Here is a 17,755-nt window from a genome sequence, read left to right as displayed (position 1 = left end):
CAGCCCGTTTTGGCGGCAGTGGAGCAAGGTACATGTTTGGGGTTCTTTTTGTCAAGCGTGAGCAGGTCCCGGTGAGGTAGTGACAAGAGTGAGAGAGAGAGAGACGGTGAGGGTGGGGGGGGAGTGGTGAGGCGACTGAAAGAATGCCTGTCCTAAATTCAAGGCCTGGTACAGCCTAAGGGTGATTCCTACACTACCAGGCAGTGTGGTATGTAAATGTCATAGGACTCAACAGAGCGAGAGGCTGTCTTTCTCTGTTCGTTTGACAGGACATGACAGGGCAGGGGGTGCATCTCTCGCTTGTGTTGGTGTCAACATGAACACATTGGTTTTGACATACATGTGTAGGGCTGCACTTACTGTAGATTCAACTCAGGAAAACACTGTAAAAATAATATGAGATAAATTCACAAGAATTTATATCAAGTGTAATGGATACAATACTGTGTGCAGGCAGCACACTGTTCACATATTTTTTGTACTTTTTGAAAGTGGTGGTTTTTCATGGTTTCGTATAAACCCCCATTGATTCCAATCTTAATGCTATAATGTACACTTGGTGCTTCAAACTTTGTGGCAACATAAGCCCCTTTTCCAGTTTCAAAACAAAGTCCATAAAGAAATGGGTTTCTGAGTGTGGGGAGGATTAACTTCACTGACCTGCAGCAATGACCTCAACCCCCATCCAACACCTTTAGGATGAACTGAAACACCGACAGAAAACCAGGTGGTATCGTCCAGCATCAGTGCTTAACCCCACTAATGCCTGTGTGGCTAAATGGGAGTAAATCCCTGCAGCCAGGTTCCAAAATATTGTGGATCGCCTTCAGAGAAAAAGTGGTCGCTGTTATAGGAGCATATTAAGATCTATGAGATGTTCAGCTGTCACATGTGGGTGTGAAGCTTTTGGTGTCCACAAATATCTCAAAATCAGGTGTCAATACACTCGGTGCATTTTATTAAGAGTTTGAGTAATCGCTGCCTTCTACTACTTGGTTATGTTCATAATGGTGAAGTTCTGGTGTCATCACAAACCTGAAGCATGGTCTTTATACTCAACAGGTGCACACATTTAGCAACACAAATAGGAACTCTCTTAAATCCACCGCACATGTCCACTAACAATTCTGTGAATAAAGCTGACATTATTCAGCTGGAGTCTGAATAAGTGTGTATGCAGCGTGTGTGACCTTAAAGAGGGGAGGTTTGGAGAATCGCAGCATAAGGAGAAGAAAGTGAATAATTCTTTAAAGTGTAGCCTGAGGCACATTAGCATGTGCGCTAGCTACGGCGGCGCGTGGCTTTTTCTTTTTTTCTTTTTTTCCCTCTACAGCGCTTTTAGCACACCCCGTTTGTCAGAGGGAGGCATCATCCTTTATCGGCACATTTCATGTTTCCCAGAGGACTCTGTGAAGCGGGTGATATTATTGAGGAGCGCTGAGTCTTATTAAATTCCCAAGCATATTACCAGTCTCTCTCCTTTTCTCTCTCTCTTTCACGTACACACTTGCATCTCTCGCACTCTCTCTACCACCAACTGATTATGTTTCTCTCTCTCTTAATTTGGTTGCACACTATACTGTAGCTCAACGAGCCACCCCCCCTCACCCCATTCCTCTCTCAAGAGGAAACAAAGGAAGTAAATACATATTATTACCTTTTTTTTCATTTCCAAATGACGCTCATCAGGTACTAACACAGCCTGCCCTTCCATAGCCTTAAGCGCTCATATGACTGACTCACTCCCTGTGTATGGAGAGTCTCATCTGTTCCTTCCTATTCTTGGTGATTTATTTTCATCAAAGGACAGAGACAATGCTAATCTTTCAACTACTGAACTGGATAGAAAGCAAATTCTCTGTCAGCTATGGTAGGATTAAGTTGGGAGTCATCAAAAGGATTTTTAGCCTCGTTTCACTCTGACTATCCCCTCATAGAAAGTGATAAATCCACTATTATTAGTTTAATATCATTTCACAATGACTACAACTTCTTTCTTGAAAGCTTTCTTCATGATAAGAGTGTTAATGACACCCAAAATGAGTTGCAGGCCAGTTTATGTGCTCTCAACATGACAATAGAATGCACTTGTATGTTCAGTAATGGTTGATAATGAGGGTGAAGTGAGCGTACATCTTCACTGCCCCTCAAGGGAGATAGAACTTTGAGGTCCTCCATCTCCTCATATACTATTTGCTTATAGGCTAACGGAATGAGTGCGACTTTGCACCCGGCGTATTTATCAAACATGGCTTTTGCCGTTTTTTATGATGCTGACATGGATGGTGATGCCTCTGTCTTCCTTGCTGCAAGGGAAGCCTATTTACATATGACCTTGCATGCAGCAATTGGTGGAACAGGGATTCGCAGAGTTTTATTTTGCTGGAATGATGTGCTTTTAGCTTAGATGTGACAGCAGAATATGAATATGAAAATATGAAAAGAGCAGTTGAGTCAGCGCGGGTCCTGATATTCATGAGGATTAGACATAATGTGTTTATTAGTTTGGGCGCCGACTGTACTGCATAATATGTTGATGGACTGTACAGTATGTGTGGGCTGTTTAAAAGTACATATGTGTCTTATTTCACATACAGCACACACAATGTTCTCTAACGATAAATGATAAGCCGTCAGTTGATACAAGGATGGTTTCAAGATATTTTCTGACAATATTGTGAAAATAATAATTGTGCCTCACCGGGGTACAGTTCACATTTCCATGTGGTTTTGTGTACTACACAGGAGAGATAGTAAACAGTGATGTTGGTGTACGTGTGAGGCCACGCATGTGAGTCAGTGCTGAAGGTGTGCATCTGGGGGACAGCACGCATACAGTAGTAAAGGCCCTTGAGGAATACTACTGTCTATGAACCATGGCACAATACCCTGTCTGCATCCCTCATACATAAGCCATGTTGGATTCATTCAGAGAAAAAACTAGAGATACATCGGCTTGAAGAACCTCATCCCAGTTGTGAGGTTTTGTGCGTGTGCTGTCAAGACTGCGTGATGCTATGAAAATTTGATGCAGAAAATATTCTGTCGGTGCTGCATTTTTAATGGGGACCACGCAGATGCAGGAATTATCATCGAAGCACCCCCTCTAGCCCTCAGTAGCACGTCATGCACAACACCCAAACAGCTTTACACCTCGAGGCTTGTCTGGATCCGCTTTGGAGTTTTTCAATCATTCGTAGAAAAGTTCTATTTGTCTCTTAAAACACCGTCTGCGAGCACTGACAACTGATAGGAAGGATCACACAATACACAAACGCTCGATTTCGGGTCAGACTATTGGTGTCTGGTGTATATTTTTTGGTCTCTTGTAGGAAAATGAGTCTGGCCTTTGGGGCTTTATTGCCCTAATCTGTAGTCCAGCCGGCACTTCTCCCCGTGGTGATTGATATTTAGAGACATCGGTGGGACAAAAACAGTTTGAGTTCTGACGCTCATGAAAGACCCATCAGCTCCATCGTCGATCAATGTGAATAAATATTTCCCACAACCCAGAAGCATTAGAATCAAGGACGGGAAGAAGAAAAAAAGGCAGACAGAGGGAAAAGGAAAAATCAATTGGTCGAGAGCTTTGCTAAAAAGGGGGTGGGGAGGTAGTGGAGGGGTAGAGGGGGTAGAAGGGGGAGAAAATAGGCCTGTCAAGCTGGTTGAATAATGAAGCATGTTTTCCGTGCTTCAAAGGCAAAGGAGAAAAGGCACAGTGAAGTTATGCTACATACTCAGTGTCATCTAATGTCAAATTAATTTGAGTATCATATAAGCCAGAAATATGGTACAGAGTGGAGACGTGAATACGGGGGCTTGTGAACTCTTCAAGTATTAATTTACGATTTTCAAGTGTCTCTTTAAGGTGTAATCACTATTCGTACAAAATATCAGTAGGCGTTCTGTAGAGGAGTATTGCTGATCAATGCCAGAGTACTCCCCGGTTACAATTTGGTTGCTGAGAATTGAAGCTTCTGAACAGGCAAGCTAATCCGGCTTTGTGTATGTGCTATGTGCTGGAGCTTCTCCCTCGCTTCAGCCCATAACCAAATTCCCCTTGAAGTAGCTACGCTGCTCTGCACCATGATTGTTCTTCAGAACACAAGTAAACATCAGTGCAGCATTTTGAAGGAAATCTTGCCTCTAAAGTAGTGTATTTCTTACTTGAAAGGTTGTTACCTTTAAAATGTTAAATTCCTTAAGAATTGGAGATGGAAAATTAGACGAAAAATATTATGTAGCTGAGTCGACGCATTTTCTAGTGTTGTAGTTCCTACAGCTTCCACTAGATGTTAATAAAGAGTCCTGTTATACTGATTCTACTTTTAAGCTATCCAAAAATGAGTGACCCCATGTTCTGTCAAAGTAGAAATAGTAATTAAAGTCTACATTAGGCTGTAAATGGTGCACGCATATATTTCACAGAAGGGCTTAATGACGGGGTCTTAATGACCTCATATGTAATCTGGATCTCATAGAAGAGGCTGACACACTTGCTGTAATTTAAAACATTAAGTCTGACCACGTACTGCATTTAGCTGAAAACTGACTTCAGCTTTAATACAGTGATGCCATTTATGTCCTATACCCAACAGTTTTCAACAAAATATTAGAGAGGCTGAGTGTCCATACTTCCTAGTTGCTGTCAAACTGCCCTAACCTCACCGACCCACTGTATGAATCTCTTTCACCTTGTCTATCTCTCTCACTCACTCCTCTCATTATTTTGATAGGGGATGTATTTGGTTTAAACTGACTCATTTTGTCAGTGGGAATCGGAGCAGGGAAACTGAAGAGGGAGAAACGGGCATGGCTGCTGCTGCTTTGATCCCTCCGACAGGCAGCGTGAAAAGTGCATTTCATAAAGGATGTTTGCCTGTGATGAGCCCGCCAGAGTGACAAATTGGGCCCCTGGTGCTTTAAATAATACACTGTGTATGTCTCCAGCCATGGCACTGTAGTTCTATATTGCTAAACTGGTCTGTTAAGAAGGGTGTGCGTTGTAGGTTGAAAGAGGGTCATGGATAGTGACTCAAATCCAGAGCAGATTTCACTTCCAATCATCTCCCTTTCTTGTTCATCCGTGTGATACATGCGAATGTTAATGGGAAACTTGCTTTCAAGTGTCCACTCGCATTCAAATCTAGACTCGGAGCTTCAAGGATAGGAGGCGACTTTTGAGTGATGAATGAAAAAAGCCTTGTTGTCTGCCTGTGGCATTTGTTGCTGGAAACAGAATCATGCACTGATGAATGTTTAAGATGTGCTGATGTGTTGATGTGGTGTGCCACTGCCGCTGACACCCCTTTAGCTGGTGAAGCGAAGCGAGGAAGAGATAGTGAAAATGTTCAGATGGGCTTTGTGCTTCCTGACACTGCATAATTTGACCCAGCATGCAAAACCTTTTAGTGATAAGGAGAGGAAGTGGGTTATGTGCATCAGGTAACTTAGTATAGGATCTTATAAATCAAGAGTGTGAATCAGATTACAAAGAAAACACAATGTCCAGACTGTGCAGATCTCTTGAATGACAGGTGTCAGTGGGGTCTCATTAATCAGAAATCCTCGTTGTATGAATGTTCAGCTGCAGATGGTCCTCTCCTTGCATCACGCTACAGATCTTGCCACCAGACTTGCATACATCTCCGCCTCTATCTCATGGATGCATCCCAAAATGGAGGAATCATCAGAGAAAATCTGGACTCGGCATGACCCACTGTTGAGTCTCAAGTCAAAGATACAGAGTGAATAGGGAAGGTGACAGCACACTGCCTCTCTGCAGCAAATCCAATACACTGCTCCAGGAGGGAACAAACTGCGGCCTATCTGTGAGATAGTCTATAATCCAGGACACCTTGGTGTTATCAGGCTGTATCGCTCTGAGCTTCTGCCTGAGCAAGAGTGGCTGGATAGTGTTTAAGGCACTCCAGAAATCAAAGATCTCGATTTTCACCAAGCACAAGCCTCTCCTAGTGAGAACAACCCAGATATGTGATGACATTTTTCCATCCTACACTATATCTGGACATGTTTTGGGGCATATGACTAGTATGCAAATTAGTATGATCAAGACAGCTCCATCAGATGTCTGCCATAGTGTAGGATGATGCCGTCATGCTGTCATTGAAGTCTTTCCTTTCATTCTTGAACACTCAAACACTGTGGGAGGTTTAACACAGCAGAGGCACCCTGGCCAGACTTAAGGATACATTAAAGAGGTGCTGGAGAACCTGTTTGCTGACTGGCACATCCTTTTAGCACTTTCATCAGTGTTGCACTGTGCAGAGCCATTGATGCAGTTTGTTTTCAACCCTCCCAGTAGGTGTTCCGTCTGTCCTTAAGGGAAAATTATCTAAAAACTGTCTGATTACTCGTCTGGTTACCCTTATTATTACACTGTAAAGATGTGCCTCACAGTGTTGTCACATCCCAATATCTTACCAATTAAGCCTGAAACTTAAAAACTCACACAGAGATAGGGCAGAGAAGAATGATGACCACAGCTGCAGACGTAAGACCCAGATGGCAGACAGAGTTTTTCTTTATTCTTATTGTAGCTCAAGACAGTAATAGGGCTGCTGCAACAGGTGTCCACAATCTTGAATGCACTGTTAATAATTAGGCTTACAGTTTTTGGGCCCCTATTGCAAATGATAATTAGAATTGGTCATTATTTCCATGTCTATAATGGTCATAGCTTCCACAAAATTAATCTTAATGCATAGTATTAGCAATTAGCATTTCTCTACCTCATTCAACTTGTCTGCTGTTTCCCCTCAAGGTTTGGTAGTACAAAACAAGACTCCATCATGGTTTTTGAACCATCTGAAACACAATAAAACAAGTCCCTTTTGGAAAACACAGGATCCGGACACTTTGCCTCCTCAGGCACAAAGTGGAGCTCAATGTGCCCGTTTTATAAGCCTACACGCTAAAAAACTGAAAGCCTGTCCCTGGAGGTCAGCATAATTACCCCCCATCACATTTACAACACTAGCTTTCCATTAAGGTCGTGACTCATCATGCCCAGCTCGCTTTGGCCTATGTGCTAGCAGCTGAGAGCTAATTGCCACAGGAAGACAAACACAGTAGATAGTGGGTGTTATTTGGCTGACTCACAAGTTTACTAGCTAGCCCACCACTGTTAACTACTCATCACAAGTGGAACCTTTGTTTTAGATATCAGGTGCTGAGAGAACACATTCTATATATGGGCAGCCTTTTATTTTATTTTATTTTATTTTTTTTTATTGTGTTGCTAACATAAAATAAGTAGTTGGTTATACAACATAATTTGTGATATGTAGGCCATACATATTTTTTCTGGTAAGCAGGACACATAATGAAATTCTAATGCAAATTTGCTGCTAGTGTTGTGAGTGTCTTTGCCAAGTGGTGCAGTACTTAAGAGTTAAAGCTTCATATTTCATATGCTCCTTAGGGGTGAACATGTGCTGAACTTGAGCTATGATCTGTGCAGTCGCCATTTATTTGTATCACATCAGATTTAAAAAAAAAAGAAAAAAAATCACCAAAGCTGCAGTTGCTGTAATAGTTTGTATATTGCTGAAGTCATCTTTTCAACTGTATCCCCTGTACCACTGTGGACCTACAGCATGGCCATACAATCCCATGCTTTAGATATTTGCTATAGTACGATCGGTAAAAAGCAAATCACAGACTTTTTACTCTTTTTTTTATTTTAGTGAGTATTTAATTGAAATTGTATTTTGACAAATAACCATTTAATGGTGTAAAACAGGCTATTGTGTGAGTGCGCCTGGGAGTGTGCGATAAGAGTAACAGTGGAGGAGAAGCAATGACACTTCTTTTTCTAAAGACTGGAGAGAGAGAGAGAGAGAGAGAGTGTGTGAGAGAGACAGAGAGCGACCAGGAGATGGTGTGTAGAGAGAATTTAGAGGAATAATAAACAATAAAAAAAACATTTAAAAAAAAAAAAAAAAGGAAAACTGATTTAACCCCTCGCTCACACACTCACAGTAGCTCAGTAAGCCCTACCATTTTCTGCAAACCCGCCAACCCTTCATCTGTATTCTGTGTTTGTCTTATCAAATAATACTGTGTGCTTGTCTTTTCGTCTGTGGCTGGGAATGCCGAGCATCTACAACACACAAGCTTCACACACGCTGCATGGTTAATGTGGGCTTGCTACAGCGGTGGTGTCTGTGTGCGGTGTGAAAACGAGCTGAGACTGCCATATTGTTTTATCGGTTGCTAGCAGTGTTGCATGTGTGCACCATAGCAGAGCAGCTAATGCTAATCCTTACGGGGCTTCCAGAGTCTTCTGTATAAGCTCAGAGTACCACGCTGAAGAAAAAGAGCACATAAACAGAGGGGGGAGGGGGGGCGGGGGGGTCGTGGTGACACAGTACTTTATTTTTTACCGTAATTGGGTATTTCTTCAAGCATAGCAGAATTACATATAGTAAGATGTGAGTTGTAACTTGCAAAGGTGATTATATGTGTTTTTATGGATAATATGAATGCCTGATGAGAAAATACCTTTTTTTTTTTTTTTTTTTTTTTTTTTAAGATTTTGTGGATTGCAGAACATAGCTAGGAAGCATTTTTGAGTTAGGTGTTGTTTTTGTAGTCTTGCATGGCAGCAAGCCAGCATCATGATTCTTATTAGCAGAGTGGATGAGTCACTCAGCTACCATCCTCTCCACATCATCCTGTTGTTGTTCCACTTATAGAGGAGGTCATGGGGTCAGAAGTGCTGTAAGGACACGGCCTGTGGTTTGCCTCTGCATTTATGTGTGTATACGTGAGTGAGCTGGAGGTGGGGGAAAAAAAGCGCTTCCAGTAACGGCGGCAAACCACCTGCTGTGTGTATGAGAAGCTTCATCTGCAAGCGTATGTGTGCGCATGCATGTCGACGAGAGCGTACGCATGCAAGATAAATGAGGGAGCACGACATGCAGGGACACTTTATTTATGGGGTCTTTGGCTTAGAGTGCTGACTGTTGAAATGGGCAGAGAGAGGCAGAAACCCAGAGAGAGAGGATGTGTGCAAAGGGGAGGGAGAGTGCAAGCCACATTTGATAATTGGCTCAGAGATCGTCACCAGAATGGAATTATGCTAGTTAATCTCTCCTCAATTAATTACCTCAGGAGCAGGCCGCAGTACATTCATTATTCCAGAAAGAGTATTGACCCTGCTGAAAAGGAAAATCAGCCATATCATACCCATAATGCCTACCTGCAGTGTTTATGCAATGCTAGTTGGCATACAGGTAGCAGTAGCAGCTAAAGATGGGAAAAAAATGAAGGGAAAGTGATGTCATCATTTCGAGCTATAGCCTTAGAAATGTTGTCCTATGCATACTGGATGGCCTCATGTGTATTTTTTATGCTGAGTCTTTGTTCCACACGGAGGTTGGGCATCTCGAGGAGCGAGGCAAAAGGAGGTGACAGCTCATTACAAAACTCGATCAGGGCTCTGTATCTTTTCCCTCCCTCCCTCACTCACTCCCTCACTCCTTCACTCACTCACTCACTCTCCCTCTCCTTTCCATTTTTCTTTGCGCCTGTCCTGCACCTCTCAAGGCATGGCGGGGGGTTCCAGATTATTCCCTTAGTTGCCCTTGCCAGGCAGTAAATACTTGAAGAAGCTCAGAAGGCAGAGAATAGATCACCTGCTGCCACTTCCAACAGCATTCCTCCAGCTGGCCTGCTAAAGCTAAAAGGTTAACGCTATGTGGCTAGATGTTCGTTGCATAAAAGGCCACATATGGGTCAAGTCAGAGCTTTTTTGAACAGAGTGGGGTTTGTGTAAATGCATTAGGGATGAACAGTTACTTTTTTATGTATACAACAGTGATCAAGAGGGATGGAAAATTTGTTATTTTCTGCTCCCTCAGTTAAATCGGCCTCCCACTTACAAGATCTGAACCAGACTAATAGGGGTTACATTTTTGAGGTTTGGATTTAACTTACTGCCGCGCTGAAAAAATCTCCACTGCTGACGTTAATGCCATCAATTAATGCCGTTGCTAGCGGTGCACGCCATGACTTGCGCTTTCAAAGGTCATTCCTCCCCAAGACTCCCCTTTTGTTCTCATTTTCCCCTGCACCACTGCGTATCTTTCTCTCCTCCATCCCTCTTTAATTGTCTGGCAAACATCTCAGCAAGAGAAAGACAAATATCGCTTTTTCCTGTGGATATTGTTCTGTCTGAACTCGCCGTCACGGCATTAATAATTTAGCGCCGATTCTTTTTCTCTCTCTCTCTCTCTCTCTCTCCACTCCTTTCTCTCAGGAACACTTCCTCCCTCACCTTATTTTCTCCTCTCGGCCGTTCTCCTTCTTTCTTCTTTTTCCTCTCCATTTCCTTCCCTCCCTGCTTCCTTTCGTTCCCCACAGCCACCTCTTGTTGTGTATGTGTGTGTGTGTGTGTATTCGGTGTCACTGTGTGTCTGTCTTGCCTGTCTGTCTTTGATGCTGAGGACCTCGACTGTGAGGCGATGCCACAGGGGCCCCGCAAAGCGAGACAGCCAAACACAGGGAGACTCACTCTTACACCATAATTAGTCGGCAAGTTTCACCTAATTAAATGGGACCCTATTAGAGGCGAGAATGAGTAGAAAGGGAGAAAGAAAAAGAAGAAGAAGAAAAAAAAGACGACTGCAGAGAAACTGCGGAGAGAACGCTAGCTCTGATTTTCACTCTTTCTGTTGCTGTCTCCTTGTATCGCTTTTCGCTTGTCACCCTTCTTTCTCGTCTTCCCGTTCTCCTATTTTCTCATGAAGGCCTGAGCATTTCCAACAGCTGTTTTTTTTAGGATAAATATTTCACCACCGCACCCCTACCCCTACCCCCACCCGCCTCATCCCTCCTCAGCATCTTGGAGTAATCTGTATGACGCCCCGGCAATGCACACTTTCGTCTTCACGCTGATTGCTTCGACGTGCAAAATAGATCCGTCCTTACAGGGAAGCCTTTGATGAGGGGCGCGAGGCAATCTGAAAGGCCATTTTCCAAACTCGGCTTCACTGTTCACACACAGACACCCCGTTGTGTTATTTTGCACAGCCCAAAAAAAGCGTTTCTTTTTTTTTTTTTTGGCATCAAGAAGAAGATGTTCTGTTGTGGCTTCAAATTGGAACCATGCGGATGAGTGTAAATGAGATTTGTGGGTTAAAGTGTTTTTTTTTTAGCCTCCTTAATATCGGGAATGCGATGGAGGCCTATTAGATTTAAATTAGTGGAGAGGTGAGAGGTGCCTGGCGTCTGCTTGCAACACAGGACTTCATTGTTAGAGAGATAATATGAAACCTTAAACAGTCTAAATCCAGGTCCTTAAATTGATAAGTTAATGTGAGCGTTTATGAGAGCACATGGAGTGACCTGGTAGCACATGTTAGAATGATTTATTTACAGCACAGAGCATCTTTTGTTGTCCCTGTATCATCACTTTCTCATCCAGTGTCCCTCATCTGTCCTTTCTTCCTCTCTCTTTCTCCTCCTGTCTTTGCTCATGTCCTCAATTCTCTCTCCTCTCCTCCTGTCTTCCTTACTCTCCTCTCCTCTCCATTGCTCTCTTTGGCAGTGTGTTTGGCCTATGACGGCCCAGAGGCAGCCATGCTGTCTTCTCCACTCAATCTGCTGTTTCCCTTCTCCCAGGCCCTGACCCTGCTATACTCAGCACACGCACTCTCTCTGTCTCCTTTATTCTCTTCCCGTCTATCCCTCCCTCTCTACATCATCCCTGTCTTCATCCCCGTCCCTCATGCCCTCCTCCTCCCTTTTCGCTCTGACCCCTATCTGCTGTCCAGCCAACTGCAATGTCTGTCAAAGACACAGCGCAGACACACACAGGCACATCACCTCTGTTTTGTTTCCTCTTCCCTCTCAGTCTTTTTTTTTTTTCTTCATCTCCCTCCCTCCCTCCTGCTCCCTGTGTCCCTTCTTCCCAGCATCTCAGCTGTTTGGGTTGAATGTGCTGGCCAGTAAAGAGAGGGCAACAGGTCATGTAGCTTCAGTCTGTGTAGCAGGGGTGCGTAGCAGAGGCCAAAAGACAAAGTAGGAAAGGAGAGGAAGAAATGATGGTGCGGGGGAGAGTGTGGCTCAAAAGTGAAAGGGTTGGCGTGGTAGATGAAATGTGGACTGGCAAGTGAGCTTACTGACATGCCTTAGTGTAAACACAATGTACTCTTTCACAAACAAACATACTAAACTGAATTGCCCAGAAATGCCCACGCAACAGACATTTAGTGCGCACATGCCCGGAAGCAATGACAGTCTAACCCTCCGTTTTTTCTTTTTTTTTTTCCCGACACTGCAACATCTTAGTGACTGCTAAAGACGCCGCATCAAATTGCTACTGTACCCCAGCAGTGGAGGTTCTTTGAAATATCCCACAGTGTAAGCTAGTCAGCTGATAGGGTGGCTGACTAAAGCCAGCTAAGAAAAGCCACAGCTCAACCAGCGCAGCCACTGGCCCACTTTCAGCCTGCCTTCTTGGAAGTTGAAAGCCTGTGTACGAATGAAGGAAACCATCACTATAGACTCATTAATGCGCACGCACAGAAATGTAGCAGGCTAAAATCGCCAAGTGCGCACAGTATGAGGCAATAATATCTGTGAGCACTCATGTACAGTGGTGTGTCAGTGGGTAATCATCACTTTAGCAGTTCACAACTTTTGTCCAGATGGAATTACATCTCAGAGAAAAGCTGCTGCTCTTCTGTTCTGCCCATTGCCCCTCTAACTCATCTGCCAATCACTCCTCCAAATCCACCACTGCCACCCCCTCCCCTTACTTCTCCAGAAGCCTTTTTTTTTTTTTTTAGCAATGTAAAAGAGAGCTTGCATTGCAGGCCATTATAAGCAGACCAGCCCCCGCTTGGCTAAAAGCTCTTCTCTCTCTCTCCCAGTGACAGAGATAGCGAGTCCAGCCTGTGGCACCCAGACTGTACCACTGTTTCTGGCTCTGTATACCAAATAACAAGGCCGGTGCCCCGGGGATGCAACCTGGGATGGAGTGCCTCCTTGCTCAGCTCTCAGTGTTGATAGTGAGGCTTTTTAACACAGCAGAGTGACCCACTTGTATTGTGTTATATTGTGGTTGTTAGTGTGGGCTGGCGGGATGTTTGTGAATATGTAACAAAAGCCTGCTACTGCGCTGTGTGTGCTCTAAGGGCTTTTCTTTGAAGATATTTTCTACGTCCTGATTTCTGAATTGGGTCTTGAAAGGGCCTATGGATATGTATGGAAGCGATGTTGCGTGTCTTCTTTGTTGAAATACTTTTGAAAATTACAATGAATTATTTTTTTTTTCTGGCTTTATTGTAACGCATTTACTTTTACTCTGCCGACTTGCATTGTTAGATTTAATAATAAAGCGATAAAATAAGCCAGTTAGAGTTTACTTGCAGTGGGAGGAGTAATGTTTTTTTCACTATTCTTGCTTAGAGAAAAAAAAATGTTGATGATGAGTGGACATTAAAATCAATTAAGCATCACCTACAGCTGTTTCTCAGCCAGTGGGTTAAAAAACTAGTCCAGGCTGAAGCTGGTACTTTATTTATCCAGTGGCAAAGGACAGATGGATTTAAGTGGTTTTAAAGTACTCATATTGATGGCCCAACCTCAGGGGGAGGTGACACTACTGAAGAGAGACAGAAGGGGAAAAAAACAGCGTTTTTGCTTTGATATAGCAACCCAATTCATTAGCTCGGTGGGAAATGTCTTCTCATTTTTAGCAAGCCTGCAGAGCCAATGGACCGTGGCTAGGAAATAATCATCCTCCCTTTCAGCGCATACAACACACAGAGCACTGGCTAACTACCTCAGCAGCCCACCCGTGCAGGGCGGCGGAGATTGGATGCTGAAAGTTGGCTGCTTACCCATGAGAGCTGGAGGAAACAAGAGGTCCTCCCTGCTGATTTTTTTTTTTCTTTACTAGTTTGTCAGAATGTGACTGGAGGTGAGGAGACAATTGGATGAGCATTCAGGGAGCAGGGCACGGCAGCCTCAAGAGAGCTGCTGTGCATTGTGGGTAGCCTGATAGCTCAATTGTAGGTGTAAATGAGCAAGACAATCAGTACCTGGTATCCGCTTGTCTCTTTGATGACTGTGTTCACGAAGCTGAGACGGGAGAAAAAGAAGAGGGAGGGGGAGTCAGATCTAAAAAAAAAAAAAAAAAAAAAGTCTTCTACTTGCAATGCCATGATCCACAGCCACTCTTATCATTTTCATCATATCAGCTGGCATGTTAACTCTTTGCGATTCGCCATTGCCTCTCTCTCAGTTTTCTTGCCTTTTCTTTTCATTTATTTAGCTGTTTACATTTCATTAAACAGAAGCGCTCAGTTGTTTGGACTCGCTAATGACGAAATGTTATTTGATTTTTACCATCGAGTAGCAGTCGCTCCCTTAGGCTCGGGCTATACATTGACTGGCAGTAATTAGTTGATTCTTTACAAAAGGTAATTTGTGACTTAGAATTTTTATTTATAGTGGGAATAAGATTTCATATAGCATAGGAATGGCACTCTTGAAATCATACAGCATGTTTGTTTTTTTTTTGTTGGTTTTTTTTTGGCTGAACGGCACTCAGAGAAACAAGCGATTCCTTTTTGTTGATTCAAATTCAAAATCAGAAGGACTACGAAAAGGCCTCTCATTCTGTTCTTCCTATCTCCTCTTTCTTTGCTGTCCTTGTCTATGCTGCATTATGTCCCTCAAGTCATGTGTCTGCTCTGCATAACACTTTTTTGATGCTGTTGTTTCGACATGTCTTTTAGTTACCGTCTCAGTGTTGCTCATACAGTATTATACAAATATACTCTTTTAATTGCATAAGTGAAAAAAAAAAGACAAAGAGTGATTTCTGTTCTATTTTTTTCTTTTACAGGAGAAAAAGAGCATTAAAAGTAAGCCATGGTCCAAACTCTGTTTTTGTTCCTTTTTATTTACTATGAGCAAAAAGGCATGCTTGGCTTGGTTTGCACTCACCCCTGGCTTTTGCTTGATTTTTTGGTTTTTCCATACTTTCGCATCAGGTCATGAATAAATTACATCTAACATAGCATCTCTACAACACTGGCACTCCTATTAACTCGAGCACTGTGTAATGTCTAAGTATTTGGTCAGGGGCTGTGGAGTAGACTCCTTCCTTCCTTCCCTTCTTCCTTCCTTCCTTCCTCACAGTTGTCGTCTTATATCGAGCTCATTACTTACAGCTTTGGTTTGTTGTATTTGGGATAATTATCTTTCACGTATCGCACTGGAACAAACTCTTGCAGTGTCTGACAGTAGTCACTGACTGTAGGGTATCTGTCAAACCTGTTGTCCTGGAGTAGCATTGTAAGCACATAATTTGCTTTCCACAATAATACAGTAGACATAGTTAATCTGAGGCCAGCACCCGGCTAGGTAATTGGTTAAGACCCCTATTAGTGGATTATCAGGGCGCTTGAGCCACACAAAGCTATTAAGCTACTTAGATCAGAATGTGATTGCTGTCTGTCAATCACAAGATAAGAAAATAGGGTGTTGTTGGATCTCACAAACATATTAGCCCACACACACACACACACACACACGGCCAGAGTAAGCCTAAGTGTGCATCTTAATTTTTTTTTCATCAGTACAAACTGAAGAGCACATACTGACCTCTTCCCTTCTCTTTCCACCCTCCTGCCCCCTTTCCCTCCCCCTTCCCCCGCCTCCCCTCTCAGCACAAACACGTTTTGAAGCATGACATTGTTTCAACTCTGATTCACGCCACTGTGTTTTTAGTTTGAGGCTGTTGTCGTAGCCGGTGGAGTCTTCTTTTCATTGTTGTTTTCTGTTACTGTTTCTGTCATGTGGTATGGGTTCTGCATGAAAGCAAATGCAATTTTTATTCGTACAAGCTTAATTCTACTCACGATTGAAAACATTCAGAACACACATATCTGTCACAATAGGTGCCTGGTAACCATCGTGACCAGTTTTTATTGATTTGTACCTTCTTCATCAACATTCAGATGCGATGATGTCTTTTTTAGGAAAAAAAATACAGATTCATGCATCTAATGGAGGAATTTCAAAGGAAATATTATTTGACACATACCACAACAAACACTTAGTGTTAGGAAATATATTGAGTCAAATATGTTAGATTAACATTTTATATCCAAATCTAGTGAAACAAACATGATTTCTTACTTTTTTTTTCTCTTCTCTGCCTCCTCTAGACTCCCGGCCCTTGCCTGACGTAGCCATGACTGGCAAGTGCACCCGGGAATGTGACGAGTACGGCCACTCGGACTCCTGCTGGATGCCTGTGCGCACGTCGCCAGAGCGACGGCCATCCAAGTCAACCACCACCCCTCAACAACCAAAGCTTTCCACTTTCATGAGCGGCAACGGCAGCGGCAGCAGCAGCGCCGAGCAGCCCGGCAGCCAAGAGACCCTCGCCATGGCCGCCATGGCCAATGGAGACCCCACCGCCACTCACATGATGGGCGACCGCAATCGCAACCTGCTCAACAAGAAGATGGCCTCTTCCTCCTCCTCCTATGAGGCCTTTGGCTCGCCTTCCTACGGCTCGCCTGGAGGCGGGGAGGAGACACTGGGCCACCCCACTGAGGAGATTCCTCTGGCACCTACTGGGGAGTACAAGCCCACATCCTGTGGTACTCTGACGCGACGGGAGGTGTACCTGTGAGCTGGGAGTGTTAGACACACCTGCTGTGCCACAACATATGGCATTAAAATACAACACTAAGCATAGCTGCTTATCCACCACCGTTACAGCTCTAGAAGCTCTTAGCCACCCTTGTTCTACACAAGGTAGGACTAAACTTTCTCCAAAGACTTTTACAACAGCTCCTTAATGAAAAATCTAAGTGGATATATACACATTGTACCATTTTTAAAGTGCTAATTCCGGCGTTGACCTGGAAGAAAGGAGGAGGAGGAAAAACTCTTGAGAGCATTGATGGGACTTCGGATGAGGCTGTTTTACTGGCGAGTTGGGCTCTTGTGACATAATCTGCTGCCTGACAGTCAATCTGTACAATAATCAACTCATTTTACATATACAGTACATGCATGCATTACCCCCTGACCCCCATGAAGGCCCCATTCCTTGAAGATGACACTGTACAAAAGAGACAACTTCTTTTTTCTGTTTGTGTTTCTTTTCTAGGATCAAAGCTGTACGTGTGGACTATTTTGACTTAAACGTGTGTCTGGTAATACGTTTTTTATTGTTTTAGAACAGTGCAAGACTCTGGCCATGTTCTGTGGCTGCAACAATATATTGGACATAATGGTCTCGATCACACTGAGCTCTCCATGGATTCTGTCATCTTAACTGTTTGTGACAAACGTTGCTCATAAGCAGACTAAAACTTGACCGTATTTGAATCTTATAACTTCGGAAAAAGACTAAGCTTTAAATATTCTGCCCAGAAAACAACGACCTGTTTCAGTCATCTTGGACAGAAATGGGAGCGAATGGAATTTGCTGCAACAACATTTCAGTTCGGACTACAACACCACTGGTATACTATAACAAACATACTGTATGATGACTGATTATAACCTACCAGTGTTGACACCCTTCCTGGATAAAAAAGTCACTCATTGTACATATACATTGGACGACAGCAACAGTGCGTAATGCTCTCATTCCCTTTTGTCTCTCTACCTTCCTCAGTCTTTTGTTCTATGTCTCCGATTAGCCCCTCCCTTTACACCTCCCCTTATGAGATGCAAGAACTTAGAGTCATGA

General features: G+C 43.4%; 1 protein-coding gene across 2 annotated transcripts in view; it reads left to right on the top strand.

The window, feature by feature from the left end:
- Positions 1–16,684, top strand: part of pcdh7b (protocadherin 7b) — a 105,382-nt gene extending 88,698 nt beyond the window's left edge. For both annotated transcript variants that reach the window (XM_053343392.1, XM_053343391.1), the window contains exon 3: positions 16,212–16,684. In XM_053343392.1, the coding sequence (XP_053199367.1) occupies positions 16,212–16,684 (473 nt within the window). The remainder of the gene's footprint in view (positions 1–16,211) is intronic.
- Positions 16,685–17,755: the final 1,071 nt, after the last annotated feature.

This window comes from Scomber japonicus, chromosome 22, assembly GCF_027409825.1.
Source record: "Scomber japonicus isolate fScoJap1 chromosome 22, fScoJap1.pri, whole genome shotgun sequence".
NCBI lineage: Eukaryota > Metazoa > Chordata > Actinopteri > Scombriformes > Scombridae > Scomber > Scomber japonicus.
This window is presented reverse-complemented; position numbering and strand designations above follow the sequence as displayed.